The following is a 15824-nucleotide window of genomic DNA, read 5'->3' on the forward strand; positions in this document are numbered from 1 at the left end:
AGCACCGAGAGAACATCAAACCATGTTCAGCCCTTCTTACTCTGCTTTCTAATCTTCTCTGACCAAGAACCACTGTTTCTCTCATCTGGACTTGTAGTGACCGTTCTAGATTGTTAGGTCCCCTCATTCTGCTTCAGCATTTTGAGGATGACCAAAATTAGCATAATTACATATATTAGGAAAAGTTGGTTATAATGTTTGGAAAATATGTAAAGAATGACAAAGATGGCTTTATTAAAAGTTTGCAAGCATATTGATTAATGATAGCCCAAAATGGTAGTGCTTGTATCACTGAAGTATTTCCCTCTAGTCCAAGCCCGCTTATTAAATTCTGTAAAAAGTCGCCCCAATATCCATATTAGATCTAGATTCTGCATATTGTGAATTTCAAAACTGCCCTGATTTGGGGACCTTTCACACTATGCAGTGTATGAGGGTGGTAATAAGTAGATAATTTCTGAATTAAAGTTTCGGTCCAACTAGCTCTACAGCTCTCTCTATGTTGAGCTGACTTTGAAGTCTGTCTGTAGGTTGCTGCCTGCAAGTGATTGGCTGGTACTTCTGTCTGCAGGAATATAGGACTGAATCTGTGAACCTGGCCTGTTGTACAGTGATGGGCCATTTCTGTTGTGTCCCACCTTCAACTCTAGGAGGATTCCTGTCCCCTAGGAACCTGGATTGGAAAAACAGTTATTTCTGCCAGCAGGTGAAAAAAACGTTATTGTATTATTTTAACAATGTTTTGTATTTTCTGTTCATTGCATTTTCATGAAAAACGCCCTGGGATCACCCTGGGATTCCAGAGCTGGGACAACAATTTGCAGGTTGCAAAAGAAAAAGGACATACCTGCCATGGCTCTAGCCTTGGAAGGTCCAAGCCACCTCCTCCACCCACAATCGACATCCTCTTTGACCTGGAAGAATATGCAGCGTTCAAGGCCTGTGCCACAGTTTGGATACTAAAGTAATTCACATAGCTGTCTTGGGACAGGATTCTTTCATTCTCTTCTTGGGGCAACATCTCCAGATTCTCCTTCTCCCTGCACTTTGTCAAACTCCTCACAGATAAGGCATGTTTTGGATATGAACAATCAAATGCTTTTCTCGCATAGCTTAGACTGGCTGAAGACGTTGGCCAATAGTAGTCCTTTTTCATCCTTTTTTTGGTCCTCATTACAAAGGACAAAGAGCCATGGGCGTACTGAAAGCAGGCGTTATCAAGTAACAACATTTTGTTCTGAAGACCTGTGGTTATCCAGACTTTCCCCTCAGTTTGTATCCTTTCCAGTAAGGATTGTAACTCTATGATTATAAAAAGTCCATATTGAGAGTCTGCAGAGTAAACAAATACATTGACTTGTCTCCACATGGCAGGTGGTTCTTGGGGTGCCCACAGCCAAGTTTTATGTACTACTCTTTTTGCAAAGGCAACACAAATTTCCTTTTCCATCATCAGAGGTGTCAAGGTACTCAGGAACCTTTCTCCATTGTCATTGTCTGGAACAAAGAGGCCGACCCATGTCCACCTGAAATGCAGGAGGAGTTGCACTACTCCTTGGTATTGAATTTCTTCCTTGGGAACCATTTGGTAGACAAGAGGGGACTGGACTTTATCATGATGAACAAAGCCATAACTGAACTGGAAAGTAAATGAAAAGAAATTGATGCTTTGTTTTTCAGGACCCAGACTGGATACTTCTATGCAAAAGATGGTGACAAATTTAGTTAGTGCAACCTCAGAAGATTTCTTTTTCTTTTTCTTTGAAGAAGAAGAAGAGTTTGGATTTGATATCCCGCCTTTCACTCCCTTTAAGGAGTCTCAAAGCGGCTAACATTCTCCTTTCCCTTCCTCCCCCACAACAAACACTCTGTGAGGTGAGTGGGGGTGAGAGACTTCAGAGAAGTGCAACTAGCCCAAGGTCACCCAGCAGCTGCATGTGGAGGAGCAGAGACGCGAACCCGGTTCCCCAGATTATGAGACTACCGCTCTTAACCACTACACCACACTAGTTTTTTTATATAGTCTTTTGCTTTTTAATTCCCGACCCTACCCAGAACTCCAGTGTCCAGGTTGGCTGCTGTAAATCAGTGAGGGGTAGCTCCTCCTCCACCGATGGCCCATTGATTCACCTCTCTTGCAATCAATCAATGCTCAGTGGTTGAGCATTTATTTCACATGCAGAAAATACCCATTTATTTATTTTAAAAATTCTATATGGCTTTTCACTTCAAGGAAAGCAATGTTTCAAAGTTGTGCATGATGTGACTTCCAGTTTCCTGCCAACTTGAAAAGCAGTGCAGTGCCGATCATCCGATTGGCCTGGAGTTTGCAGAGGGTTCAGGGTGCCCCCTCAAAAAGTGTTGCCAGGGTAGGCAACTCCAGGTTGATAGAAACCCAGTGTATATGTACAAAATGGTCCCCCACATCTTTTGCAAAAACACCTGAAATATAAATTTCTGACAAGCACCTTAACCAGAATAAACATAAAATTCAGATGGGAGTTCCCAGAAGGAATCTCTTTTACATACAAGAAACAAAGACGTAGACTGACAATTGAGAAGCAGGTGCAAGAATTTTGGTTAAGATATGGCAGAGATTTTGACAGCACACGCATACCACCCGTGAGGAGTGACCGGAGGTGTGGAAGAGAGAGCAACGGGGGGGGGGCAACAGGGAGGAATTAGATATTTTAGATAATCAAGACAAAGAAAAGACAAGACTTTAGGGAAAAACAAAACAGGAAAGAGAAACAAAGAGCAGATTTAAAAATGTGCACTTGGAATGTAAATGGTTTGAATAATAAAACAAAAAGAAATAGAATTGAACATATAATGGTAAAAGAGAACTCAGATGTAATATGCTTACAAGAGACCCATATTGCAAAAAGGCATAGAAGAGTCCTAATTAATAAAAATTTGGGAATAGAGTTCATCAGAGCAGACAAATCAAAACAGAGAAGGGTTGTCATTTTTGTAAAACCAAAATTTGAGCCTAAATTAATCTTTAAAAATCTAGGAAGAGTTGTGCAGATTGCAGTACAAGGTGAAAAACTTCTTTTAAATGGAATTTATACCCCAAATGAAAAAGGGAGAATTCTATTTTTAAAAAAGGAAACTGATTAACTTGAATTTGCTGATCAGAAATGACAGAGAACCTGAATTTGACAGATGTATTCTTGAGAGTCCCATGGACTGCAAGAAGATCAAACCTATCCATTCTTAAGGAAATCAGCCCCGAGTGCTCACTGGAAGCACGGATCGTGAAGCTGAGGCTCCAATACTTTGGCCACCTCATGAGAAGATAAGACTCCCTGGAAAAGACTCTGATGTTGGGAAAGATTGAGGGCACAAGGAGAAGGGGACAACAAAGGACAAGATGGTTGGACAGTGTTCTCGAAGCTAGCAGCATGAGTTTGACCAAACTGTGGGAGGCAGTGGAAGACAGGAGTGCCTGGCGTGCTCTAAACAACTAAACAACAACAACAACAACAACAATTGCTTTTCCATGAGGCAGCAAATATTGCCAAGTGTGATTCGAACCCAGTTCTTACCTGTGGGATCTTGTAGATTCCTGACAAGCTTGCAATGTGCATGGAGATGTCAGATTCACCCCCTTCAAAAACAGCTATCAGCTTTTTCCACCTTCCACAGTTGTAGTTTGGGATGTTGATTTTCCCTCCAGCAAGGAGGTCTATCAGGGCATCAGAAGTTGTTCTTCTATCAAAATAGGTATCATAGATGCTGTAGCCCAGAGTGATGTTGGGTAAGATCCTCGGGTTCTGATTGATTTCTTGAGTGGCAAGCAAGAAGGAAAGAATCTGCCAGACTCTCCCACTCATCCAACTGTAAAAAGTGTGTCACAATGAAAATGATTGTTACATTCTTTTTTGTGTAAATCAAGACAAATATGAAAGGAAGCTAGTATGAAGGGCAAAGTGGGGCAGAGGTCTACCAATATCAGTTTCCACAGTATCTTTGGGAAGGAGGAGGATGGGGGGAAGACAAGAACACAAACCAGCCCCTTCTCTAGAAAACCTCTTTGGCCAACCCATCAGTTCCCATGGTTAGCAGTTGCCACTTTTTCCAAGCACCTCTCCTTGTATTGCATAGCTCACAAAAATTGGACTCTGATAATGGTTTGCATGTTTCTAAAGAAGGCACGGGAAGCGTAGCTCTTCACAGCAGCTAAGAGTCTTTGTGAAGTTGGGTTCTGTAGGACACCAGAGACGAAGTCCACAGAGACAAATTGCTTCCATAGACTGCATTAGAATGGCCTAAGCAGAGTGGACATTTGAAGTTTGCAGTTTATATAGCTGGTGCTGTTCCCACTGTGGAAGGAGAGTTGCCTTATGCGCCTTTCTCTGTGAGAGGACCAATCTCTCCTCCAGAATATTATTTCCAGTTGAGTGTGGGCAGCTTCCCTGTTTTCATGCTCCAGTGCTCCATGAGAGACAATGAGAGAATCAATTTCCTTTTTTTTCTTACTGCAACAAACACACCTCACATGTTTTTCTGTCTTATATAATACACTTGGGCAAGTCTGACTGAAATCTTTTACTCTTATTAAAAGTCAAAAGGCATTGAAACGCTACTTTTCAAGAAGTGGAAAGATGCAAAAAAATCTTTTAATTAATAAATGAAATAAATATCACAGGACCCCACAGCAACACCATTCTTGCTCAGGCCCCCAAGAGCACAGACTGTCTTACCTTCAGTCAGTTTCATCTCACACATTTAAAAGCAAAACCCTTTATCAGGGAATCCAGGAAAAAAAGACTGACCAAGATATATCAAGAGAATTGGAGAGTGGGTAGGAAACAAAAATACATCAATAAGTCATTACTTACAAGTGAACCTTACTTAAGGGTGGGCTGGAAAAGGTGAAGGAAATTTCGTCGGTAATGAAACTTAAAGATATTACTCCACCAATGAGGTGATGTCCTGAGTTGTAAAAATTCACAGGAGAATTTTGATCCCTGTTCAGATTCAGTGGGCATTTTGTCCTCTGCTGCATCCCGTAGGTTGCAAGAAGCAGCAAGAGAAGAGGCGTTATCATTCTGGGTCTGGCTGCTACACTCTCCTTGTGACAGGTCCTCCCAGCTAATTGGAAGAAACCCTAAGCTGTTGCAAGGCAGATATTGCAGTTGCTTGACTTTAGAGTGAAGGTCTTTAGTTCTGTCTTTAGAGTGAAAGGTGAAAAACCACAGCTCAGTGGTATAGCATGTGTTTCGCAACTCAGAAGGTGCTAGGTTGAATCTCTGCTAACTGTCCCAGCTAAGGCTGAGAATGTTCTCTAGCTGGAGAGCTGCTGCCAGTCAGTTGACAGTTCTGAGATAGAAGGAGCTTCCTATGCTCTGATCATGCGGCACACAGTCTTCTCTCAGCCATTCGCCTGCCTACATCTTGCCTCCAAGGACTCTGTGGCACACAATATATTTCATACACAAATCCTTTCAGGAAGAGTGGAGTAAATAACCACCCAATGCCCCTGTTTGGGATGTTTACATTTTTGTTCCCAAAGGCACCATTTGAAGGGTGTGTGAGGAGAACTCTTCGACTCTGGAAAGGTTAAGAATAAGGGTCAAGAATAGATTGGTGTGGTTTGTTAATTGTTCAGGGAAGCAATCTCCCACCTGAAAGCTTATGGGAATAGGTGCAGTTCAGGAGAAAAACATGTTGACTCAATAGATTAACATGGATCACAGAGGGGAAAAGTTGACTTTGGGTGAACTTTATTGAGACCTGAAGAGTCCAGAAGGCCCATCAAGTATGGTATCCTCTTCTCACAGTCTGTCTGTTTAGCTATAAGTTGCTTTGCCCTGGGCAAGATAAAGTGACTAACAAATTTAAATAATGATAATGATAAATAGTAATAATAATATGAACCTGTAATAGACGCACCTGTTGATTATTCCAAGTGAAGGAAAGGAAGTGAAAATGTGCTATAAACAGATTTATTTTGGAAAGTGGGCACAGTTCAAGTCATGCAAATCACTCAGGGACCTGCAAAACATATGTTCCGGAGGTCCATTCTTAACCTGAAACTGTATTTAACCTGAGGCACGCTTTCCCCAGTGGATCTGATAGAATACCTGCTGAAATCTTCAAAGAGGGTGGAATTGAACTTACACAACAACTTCACAAGCTCATCAAAAAAATCTGGGAAAGAGTAGAGATCCCAGCAGACTTTAGGGACTCCAAAATTATCTATCTCTTTTAAAAAGGTGACAGAACTGATTATTTCCGTTGCCATAATCCTACACTTCGTCAAAGGGAAATTCCCCACCAGAGTAGAAATCATAAATTGAACAGATGGAAAGCTCTTCAGTCTGAGCAGGCTGAAAGCAAAGAGTAAGGTTACCGTAACTTCCGTCACAGAGCTTCAGTATGGTGATGACAATGTAGTGTGTGAACGCTCAGAGGATGACCTCCAAACCATCCTAAGTATCTTTGCAGAAGCTTACGAAAAGCTTGTCCTATCACTCAACATCAAAAAAACCAAAGTGCTGCACCAAGTACAAAATAACTCCTCTGTAGTGCCAAAAATCCAAATCAATGGCATAACGTTGGAAAATGTTGATCACTTCTCCTACCTAGGCAGTTATCTTTCCACAAGGGCCAACATTAATGCCGAAATCCAGCATCGCCTGAGCTCTGCAAGTGAGGCTTTCTTCTGATTGAAGTGCAAAGTGTTTGAGGACTGGGACATTTGCAGGGAAACCAAAATGCTTGTTTACAAAGCTATTTTACTACCAAACTTACTATATGCTTGTGAAACATGGACCACTTATAAACGCCATCTCCAACTCCTTGAAGGATTCGATCAACGGTGTCTCCAAAAAATTTTACACCTCACTTGGGAAGACAGGCAAACTACCTAATATCAGTGTACTAGAAGAAGCAAAGATCACCAGTGTTGAAGCAATGATTCTTCAACATCAACTTCGTTGGACTGGTCATGTTGTGCAGATGCCTGAAAGCAACTGCTCTGTTCCGAACTTAAAAATGGAAATCGTAATGCTGGTGGTCAACAAAAGAGGTTTAAAGACTGTCTCAAGGCAAATCTAAAAAAATGTAGTATAAACACCAACAGTTGGGAAACACTGGCCTGTGAGCGCTCCAGTTGGAGAACAGCCTTTACACCAAAGGTGTCATGGCCTTTGAAGACACTCAAACTCAGGAAGCAAGGGAGAAATGTGCTAAGAGGAAGGCACGCTTGGTAAATCCACACCGTGATCAACTCCCACCTGGAAACCAATGTCCCCACTATGGAAAGATGTGTGGATCCAGAATTGACCTCCACAGTCACTTACAGACTCGTTGTTAAAACCATGTTTATGGAAGACAATCTTTCTTGGCTACAAGTAATTGCCAAAGAAGAAAAAAGAAGAAGTATCTCAAAGCTGTGCAGCAGAAGATTCCCCAAGCTGGTGCCCTTCAGATGCTACTCAACGCTACTTCTCATTCCTGCGCATTGGCTATTTTGGCTGCTGGGAACTGGAGAAGTTTGCTTCAGATGGTTGCTTAATGTTTGCACTTGATCTAGCAATAAATATAGTTTCCTACAAAATAAACCAAAGATTGATTCTTCTTTGAGAACTGAATAAGATGCTATCCCCCAAGTGAGGGTGGCACAATAAATTTTAGAACATACTTTATTGCTTTTTCCAAATAATAATAATAATAATAATACCAGGTAATAATAATTTTTATTTATACCCCGCCCTCCCCAGCCAAGGCCAGGCTCAGAGTGGCTTACAAGCAATAATAAAAACAAGTTGAATGATTACAACTTAAAAACAAAATTAAAATACAACATTAAAATATTGAAACATTAAAATATTAAAATGTAGCCTCCTCGCAGGAGGAGAAGGAAAAGAAAAAAAGAAAGAGAGGGAGGGAATCAAATTGGCTCCAAGCCAAAGGCCAGGCAGAACAACTCTGTCTTACAGGCCCTGTGGAAAGAAATCAGATCCTGCAGGGCCCTGGTCTCATGAGGCAGAGCGTTCCACCAGGCCGGAGCCAGTGTTGAAAAGGCCCTGGCTCTGGTTGGGGCATACCGGGAGAGGTATATACAGAATATATATTGAGGCATCTAATCATAAGCCTGCATTTTTTATCAAAGCTTATATATTGCAATCAAGGCTTGTATTTAAAAATGAGCTTAAAAAAAGGATTTTCAAATGTTTCATGCCAGGCAGAAAGAACCTTGGCAAGAGGTTTTTCTCCTAAGACAAGGGGGCCCCATTGATTTATAGTAGAAAAACAATTCTCAAAGTCATAAAAAAGGGAGAATTACATATGCTGCCCCAAGGCTGAAAAAACACAATTAAAGGCAAGGGTAAATAGTAAAATAATACCAATGTGCCTCTCAGTAAAATGAGCCAGATCTTCTTTCCAAGGTTGAAAGGCCAAGAGCAGTGAAAAAGGCAACTGGCTTGGCTAGAAGAAAAGAGAGCATTTTTGGGAAATTTTCTAAAGCTGTTGGGAAGAGCTAATGGGAGAAGCATCTAGCTGGCTGGGAAAGGAGGGGGAAAGGGGGGAGGTGTAAACTGAAGAGGCTTCTTTTTAAAAGCTGTTTTTTACTGAGTTCCTTTTTACTTTACAAAGGCTTTATTCTTTTAAAAGGCTACCTATGATAAGTGAATGAAATATATTAGCTTAAATATATTGGCTTAAATGTAATTATGCAAAGGATTTAAGGAATGCTAGATTCTTATTTCATATGGTTGTAAGAGTTGTATTTATCCTGAAATTAAGTCAGCCACCAGCCTAGCCCCCCTGCTAGACAGAAGACGCCATCCAAGCACTCTTGATATATATGGTTGTCAGGCATTTGTTTAGAAACTTTCAAATGAAGGAAATCTTTCAATATTGATGTGAAACTCAAGATCCTTGACATCTGTTGAACATAAAAATGTAAGATTAAACATTTGTTTTAGAAGGCAATAGGGCAAGGAGGGCAAGAGGTGAGCTGGTAATTAAGATTCCATGTAAGATATATTATTACTTATTTGTCACATATATAGCTCTTTGTCTCCCTTATAAGGGCAAGGAAGTGGGTGTATCTTTTGTGGGTGTATCTTTTGTGATTGGTTCTACCAAACAGCCAATAGGAATTTCAACCAGGCTGATTGGACAGAGGCAGCCACAGGAGGAGCAAAGGGGGCTGGATTAAGGGAATATAAGTGCTGGCCAGGATGGCAAGAGGCCAGGCCAGAGCTTGGTAACCATATACCACTGAGCCTCTCATTTATTTGTCTGACAAATAAATTATTATTTTAATTTCTCTATTGCTGCGTTGAATATTTCATTCCAGCTAAGCGTTAACCACAAGCAGGGTGCTACATTTTATGGTGCCACTGTGACTCGGATAAGTGGTCTGCTGGAACGCAGCCCCTTCGCCCTACTGGGCAGGGTACAAGAGAGAGGACCACTGCTTACCCAGCGCGCACTGGTAAATTTTTCCAGGGGGAACGCAGAAGACTCGTCTGTCTGATACCCTGCTCACTGGCGGCGACGGACCGGGGGAAACAGGGAACCAACCAAGGGTAAGTGCACAAAGGGATTTTTGGCCCTCCAATTAATTGGGAGGAAGAGAAGTCTTGATCAAACTTCTGCGTCTCAGTAAGGGGAAACTGAGTACGCTAGGTGGTTGGGTACATCAGATGTTGGTCTGGTGGAGGAAAAGGGAAAATTGGGAGGTAGAGTGTGGTGAAGTATCTAGCGCATTGTATGTGTGAGAAAGTACAGAGCAATCTGTAGCTGACCTGAGTGTGGAGTGGGCAGTACTTCGGTTCCTAGTAAGGCGACTTCACTAGGCAAGGAAACCCACAAAGCGTGTGTGTGAGTGACTGAGTGGATACTTCACAGGGCCATACAATGGGAGTTGGGGGTTCAAAGGGGGAAAATACACCTCTTGAGTGTATGTTAAATAATTTTAAGAAAGCCTTCTCAGGGGCATATGGAGTCAAAATGACGCCAGAGCGCTTGAGAACGTTATGTGAACTAGAATGGCCGAAACAAAATACTGAATGGCCATCTCAGGGAACTTTTGATATAAATTTAGTAAGCAAACTTTGGTCTAATATCGCCAAAGAAACTGGAGGGTGCCCAGAACAATTTCCATATATAGATTCCTGGCTGAGCACATTAAATAAAAATCCTCCATGGATAAGGGAATGCAAAGTCAAACGATGCAAATTATTGGCTGTAAAAGCTGAAGCTAGGAAAGGAATCTTGCCAAATAAACTCAAACCCATTTTTGAGGGACCAGAGGAAGAGGTGCTTCCACCTCCACCCTATGCTCCACATCGAAGGGAGCTTAATTCAAACACTCCGCCAGTTGTAACCCCAAGGCAAGAAAGTGGAATGAATAATGGGAGTGGAGTCACAGAGCTTGATTCCTTGATAGATTATGATAAATATCTTCAGGAGGCATTGGAGTCCTATAATAAAGCCCAAGCAGAAGTGGTTATTCCACCTGTGACTCCTAATAGACCTGCATCTACAGTCTCCTTTAGTGGAACAACTGATTGCCCACCCCAAACCCCTGTACATCCAAGTCCTAGAGAATTATTACAGAAGTTACAGGGAGACCTTAATCGGTCAGCAAGCAATACAGCCAGGCGTATAAAGCTGCTAAAAGAACGCCTTGGGACAAATACCATCCCCTATGATTTGAGGCCCCTAGAGCAAAGCGAAGAGAAAGATCACGTAGTAGCCCCTCTTAGAAGAGTATTTGATGCACTTGAGGAGCCTGCGCTGGTTAACGGGCAACCCGGACCACGGCCACCTCGAACTTCGACCCTGCAATATATTCCATTCACAACTACAGATTTGATGAATTGGAAAACACACACCCCATCTTTTGCAGAAAAACCTCAGGCTATGATGGACTTGGTGACTTCAATAGTAAATACTCATAGCCCTACTTGGACAGATTGTCGCCAGCTCCTAAATACTCTTTTCACCACTGAGGAAAGGAGAGACATAATTGAAAAGGCACAGATATATTTGCGTGAGCAGGCCAGAGTGGGAAATATTTTTAATATTGACCGTCATCTCCAAGATAACTTTCCCTTGGAAGATCCTAATTGGGATCCAAACAATGGAATTCATCTGGCCAGACTTACCACCTACCGCCAGACGCTTGTGCAAGGTATCCGCAGGGCATGCCAGAAGCCCACTAATATGTCTAAAGTCTCAGAAGTAGAACAGAAACCAAATGAGAGTCCAGGAGACTTTTTAGAGAGGCTGCAAGAAGCCTATCGTATATGGACTCCTTTTGACCCTGAAGCCCCTGAAAACAGCAGAATGATTACTGCTACATTTGTGGCCCAGTGCGCTTCTGATATTCGTAAGAAAATTCAGAAATCAGAAGGATGGGAAGGGATGCTGATGAGCCAAATTATGGCCATTGCACTCCGAGTTTATCGGAATAGGGATGAGGCTGAGAAGCAAGAGAAGAAGAAGTGGCAGAAGGAAAAGATGGTAATGCTAGCCACAGCAGTGAAGCAAGACCACCGCCCCTTAAATGGAGGGAGAGGGCGAGGAAGGAATCCACCACTGGGAAGGAATCAATGTGCAAATTGCAAGAAGGAGGGTCATTGGAAGCGGGAGTGTCCTGAACCCCTGAGGTTGGAAGAAGTATGCCCAGGCCCAGGCCCAGGCTCCGGCCCAAGAAACCAGGGACGGGGACGGGGACTGATCCGAAATGGAAGATATCAGAGACCAGGACAAGGACAGAATAGAGACAATTTCATTGGACTGGCAGAAGAGGATTTTACTCAAGACTAGGAACGACCGGACTCCATAAAGTTAGGCTTCCAGGAGCCCACGGTCACGATTCAATTAGGGAGCCATTTAATAGACTTTATGATTGATACTGGGGCTGAATACTCAGTACTCCCAGAACTATTGCAGAAAAAGGCATCCAAAAGTGTAGTCATTAAAAGTGCCACTGGACAGTCAGCTAAGAGGTCTTTCCTCCAACCTTTGGAATGCCAGATTGGGGGACATCGTTTAACCCATCAGTTTTTGTATATACCTGAGTGTCCAATACCTCTCTTAGGCAGAGATATGCTGTCCAAATTGCAGGCCCAAATCACCTTCACTCCTCGAGGTCCAGAAATGAAACTGCCATCAAAAGCAGCAGGAATAATTACCCTCTCAGTACCTAAGGAACAATCATGGCGCCTAATGTCAGCCCTGCAAGTCCAACCCACATTGGATACAGAATTAAACAAGCTCCTCCGAACTCTACAGGTGCCACCAGGAGTATGGGCCGAAAATAGCCCACCAGGAATGGCTAAGAATATAGCTCCAATTGTAGTAACCCTAAAACCTATGGCTACCCCCGTATCTGTAAAGCAATATCCCTTACCCCGGCGAGCAGCAGAGGGCATCCAGAAACATTTGGACCGCCTATTAAAATATGGTCTGCTTAAGCCTTGCCAATCAGAATGGAACACACCCCTTTTGCCTGTTCGAAAACCTGGGACAGATGAATACAGGCCAGTGCAGGACTTGAGGCTCGTAAACCAGGCTATCGAGACCTTGCACCCAAATGTACCAAACCCATATACCTTGTTGAGTTTGATCCCACCAGAAGCAACATTTTTTACTGTATTGGACTTGAAAGATGCATTCTTCTGTTGCCGGCTGGCACCACAGAGCCAACCTATATTTGCCTTCCAGTGGGAAGACCCTTTAACAGGAACAAAAGGCCAGCTAACCTGGACAAGATTGCCCCAGGGCTTTAAAAATTCCCCAACTTTATTTGGCACTGCCTTGGCGAGGGATCTAACAAGTTACCCCTCAATACCGGGAGAAAAGGTGGTTCTGCAATATGTAGATGATCTTATACTAGCGGCAAAGGATTTTAATACCTGTAAAGAAGGGACAGAGGAACTGCTCCACTTGCTCTGGGAAGCTGGCTACCGAGTTTCCCAGAAAAAGGCACAGTTATGTTTAGAAAAGGTCAAATATTTGGGCTTTGACATCTCACACCAACAACGAGCATTGAGACCAGAGAGGAAAGAAGCTATTTGCCTTATCAAGGAACCTACCACAAGAAAACAACTTAGAGGATTCCTGGGAACAGCAGGGTTTTGTAGACTATGGATACCTGATTTCAGCAGTCTGGCCAAGCCCTTACATGAAAGCACTCGAGGTGCAGAAAAGGACCCATTCGTATGGGGACCTGAGCAGAAACAAGCCTTTTTAGTTATCAAACAACGACTTATGGAGGCCCCAGCCCTTGGATTGCCTAATTCGGAAAAACCCTTTCAGCTGTATGTACATGAACAGAATGGGATTGCAGCTGCAGTCCTGACCCAGAGATTAGGAAGTTGGAACCGCCCAGTAGCTTATTTGTCTAAACAATTGGACTCAGTAGCAAAAGGATGGCCTCCATGCCTAAGGGCAGTAGCGGCCACTGCAAGCCTTGTCAAAGAAGCTGATAAATTTACCTTCGGCCAGACGATGTATGTGAATGTACCTCATGCTGTTCTGACACTCATGGAATATAAGGGTAGTTATTGGCTAACGAACCCAAGGATGGCTAGATACCAAGGCCTATTGTGTGAAAATCCCAGGATTCATCTACGAGTAGTGAATATGCTCAATCCAGCGACTTTGCTGCCCCTACCAGAGGTAGATGATGAGGAATCACATGATTGTCTCCAAGTAATGGATGAAGTTTATTCCAGTAGACCTGATCTGAAAGATGAACCATTGAAAAATCCAGATGTTGTATATTATACGGATGGTAGCAGTTACCTTCATGAAGGTGCCAGACGAGCAGGATATGCTGTGGTCACCAATGAGGAAGTTGTGGAAGCTGAAGCTTTGCCTGCTGGCACATCAGCACAAAAGGCTGAACTTATAGGCTTAACTAGAGCTCTGCAATTGGCAGCTGGATGTAAGGCAAACATCTATACTGATTCTAAATATGCCTTCTTAACCCTGCATGCACATGGAGCTCTATGGAAAGAAAGAGGTCTAATAGGAGCCCACGGGAAGGCCTTGAAATATGGACCTGAAGTAGAAATCCTGTTAGAAGCAGTATGGGCTCCAGAACAGATTGCTGTAATGCACTGCAAAGGTCATGGACGAGGAAGGGATCCAATAACCAGAGGAAATCATGCTGCTGACAAAGCAGCCCGAGAGGCAGCCCAAAAGCCTGTGGGAGGATTTATAGCAGCCCTCATACCAGAGGTAGTTCCAGAAGAAGTTAAACCTCACTATACCCCAGAAGAGAGGAAGTGGGCTGAACAGGAAGGAGCGGTTATGAAGGACGGTTGGATGATCCTGCCGGACAATAGGATTTATGTACCTCATCATCTAGCAGGCACAATTGTAAGAAATTATCATGAATCTACTCACCTTGGCGGTACTGCAACCAGAGAGAGTCTCAGTCGGAAGTTGTATATTATTAATCTATCACAATTAGCAACTTGCATTTCACAGAAATGTGTTCTTTGTGCTAAAAACAATCCCAGGCAGGGACCAGTACAACCTCCTGGAATTCAACATGTGGGATATGTCCCCATGGAAAGTCTAATTGTGGACTTCACAGAGCTGGTCCCTTCTAAGGGATTCAAGTATCTCCTTGTGTTTGTAGATACTCTTACCGGATGGGTTGAAGCTTTTCCCACCCGAACTGAAAAGGCACGAGAGGTAACTAAGAGACTCCTCACTGAATTGATCCCAAGGTTTGGATTACCTAGATGCATTGGAAGTGATAATGGGCCAGCGTTCATTGATCAAGTAGTACAAGATGTATGTCGAGTCCTACAAGTAAAATGGAGACTGCATGCAGCATATAGGCCTCAGAGTTCAGGGAAAACTGAAAGAATGAATCGGACTCTGAAAACCCAATTGGCAAAATTAACCCAGGAAACGGGATTGGGATGGGTAGATGTGTTACCCATAACACTGTTTCGTGTTCGGTGTGCACCCACAAAAAGACTTAAGTTGTCACCTTTTGAGCTCCTGTATGGGAGACCGCCCTCCTTTGTTCAGGATATTCCAGCTGACCTTAAACAAATAGGAGATCATGTGACACAGGGACAAGTGCAATCTCTCTCCCGTGTTTTTGTTTCTCTTAACAGGTGGGCCCTCGAACGCACGCCGTGCAGCATTGCCGAGCCGATTCATCAGTTCCAGGCTGGCGATAGCGTATGGGTGAAAGAGTGGAAACGTGATCCACTTGCACCAAAGTGGCGTGGACCTTACACCGTCTTGCTCTCTACTCCAACAGCGGTGAAGGTAGCTGAGGTGACCCCCTGGATTCATCACTCTCGTTTGAAGAAGTCCGAAGGCAGTTGGACGTGCAAAGGTGACCCCTCTAATCCTTTAAAACTAACTCTCTCCAAAAACCCCTGTATCTAGCCCTACCGGGAACGGGCTAGGTCACGGGCAACATTTGACGACCGGCCTGCTGCAGCCACAACCTGGAAGCTGGCTGACCTGCGCACGCCTGAAGCTTGAGGAGCGTCTGAACCAGCGACTGTGAACGGAAAGATTCTCTAATACAATTGATTGACTGCCCCCTTGTGGAACAATTATCAGAGATATTACTCATTGGGGATCCTCGGGATATATGTTTTGGTCTTGGTGGTACCCCATTTCTGTCACTGGGGGAATTATATTGGGGCTAATAATTATTTGCTATCACAATAAGGTAATCTTTTGTGGAAGGAATGCATATACTAGACATCAACATGATTTTATTATTAATCCTGATCCCTTGGGAAGGGGAAGGGTCCTTGAATCTGACCAAATTGGCTAAATATGGATTCAGCCATGACCACAATATG

The 15824-nt window shown here is 43.2% G+C and overlaps 3 protein-coding genes across 8 annotated transcripts in view; 1 reads left to right on the plus strand and 2 right to left on the minus strand.

Moving 5' to 3' along the window:
- The window catches only part of LOC310837304 (uncharacterized protein), a gene marked incomplete at its 5' end in the record, with an annotated part of 135709 nt that overhangs the window by 36471 nt on the left and 83414 nt on the right, over window positions 1–15824 (minus strand). The gene's annotated exons all lie outside the window — the stretch shown is intronic.
- LOC310837296 (vomeronasal type-2 receptor 26-like) overlaps window positions 295–15824 on the plus strand; it is a 34898-nt gene continuing 19368 nt past the window's right edge. Inside the window, exon 1 of one of the 2 annotated variants that reach the window (XM_083723625.1) lies at window positions 295–706. Coding sequence is in view for 1 of the 2 variants with exons in the window: in XM_083723622.1 (XP_083579748.1) it covers window positions 614–706 (93 nt within the window). In the remaining variant the exon portion in view is untranslated. The remainder of the gene's footprint in view (window positions 707–15824) is intronic. The other variant, XM_083723622.1, reaches the window with a different exon arrangement.
- Window positions 767–5056, minus strand: LOC310839550 (vomeronasal type-2 receptor 26-like; the record flags this gene model as incomplete). Its single annotated transcript, XM_083728187.1, has 3 exons — window positions 767–1759; window positions 3552–3790; window positions 4861–5056. 3 exons carry the CDS (start codon window positions 5054–5056, stop codon window positions 767–769), a joined length of 1428 nt encoding a protein of 475 aa, XP_083584313.1.

Source organism: Podarcis gaigeae, assembly GCF_964106915.1.
Source record: "Podarcis gaigeae genome assembly, chromosome: 2".
Taxonomy (NCBI): domain Eukaryota; kingdom Metazoa; phylum Chordata; class Lepidosauria; order Squamata; family Lacertidae; genus Podarcis; species Podarcis gaigeae.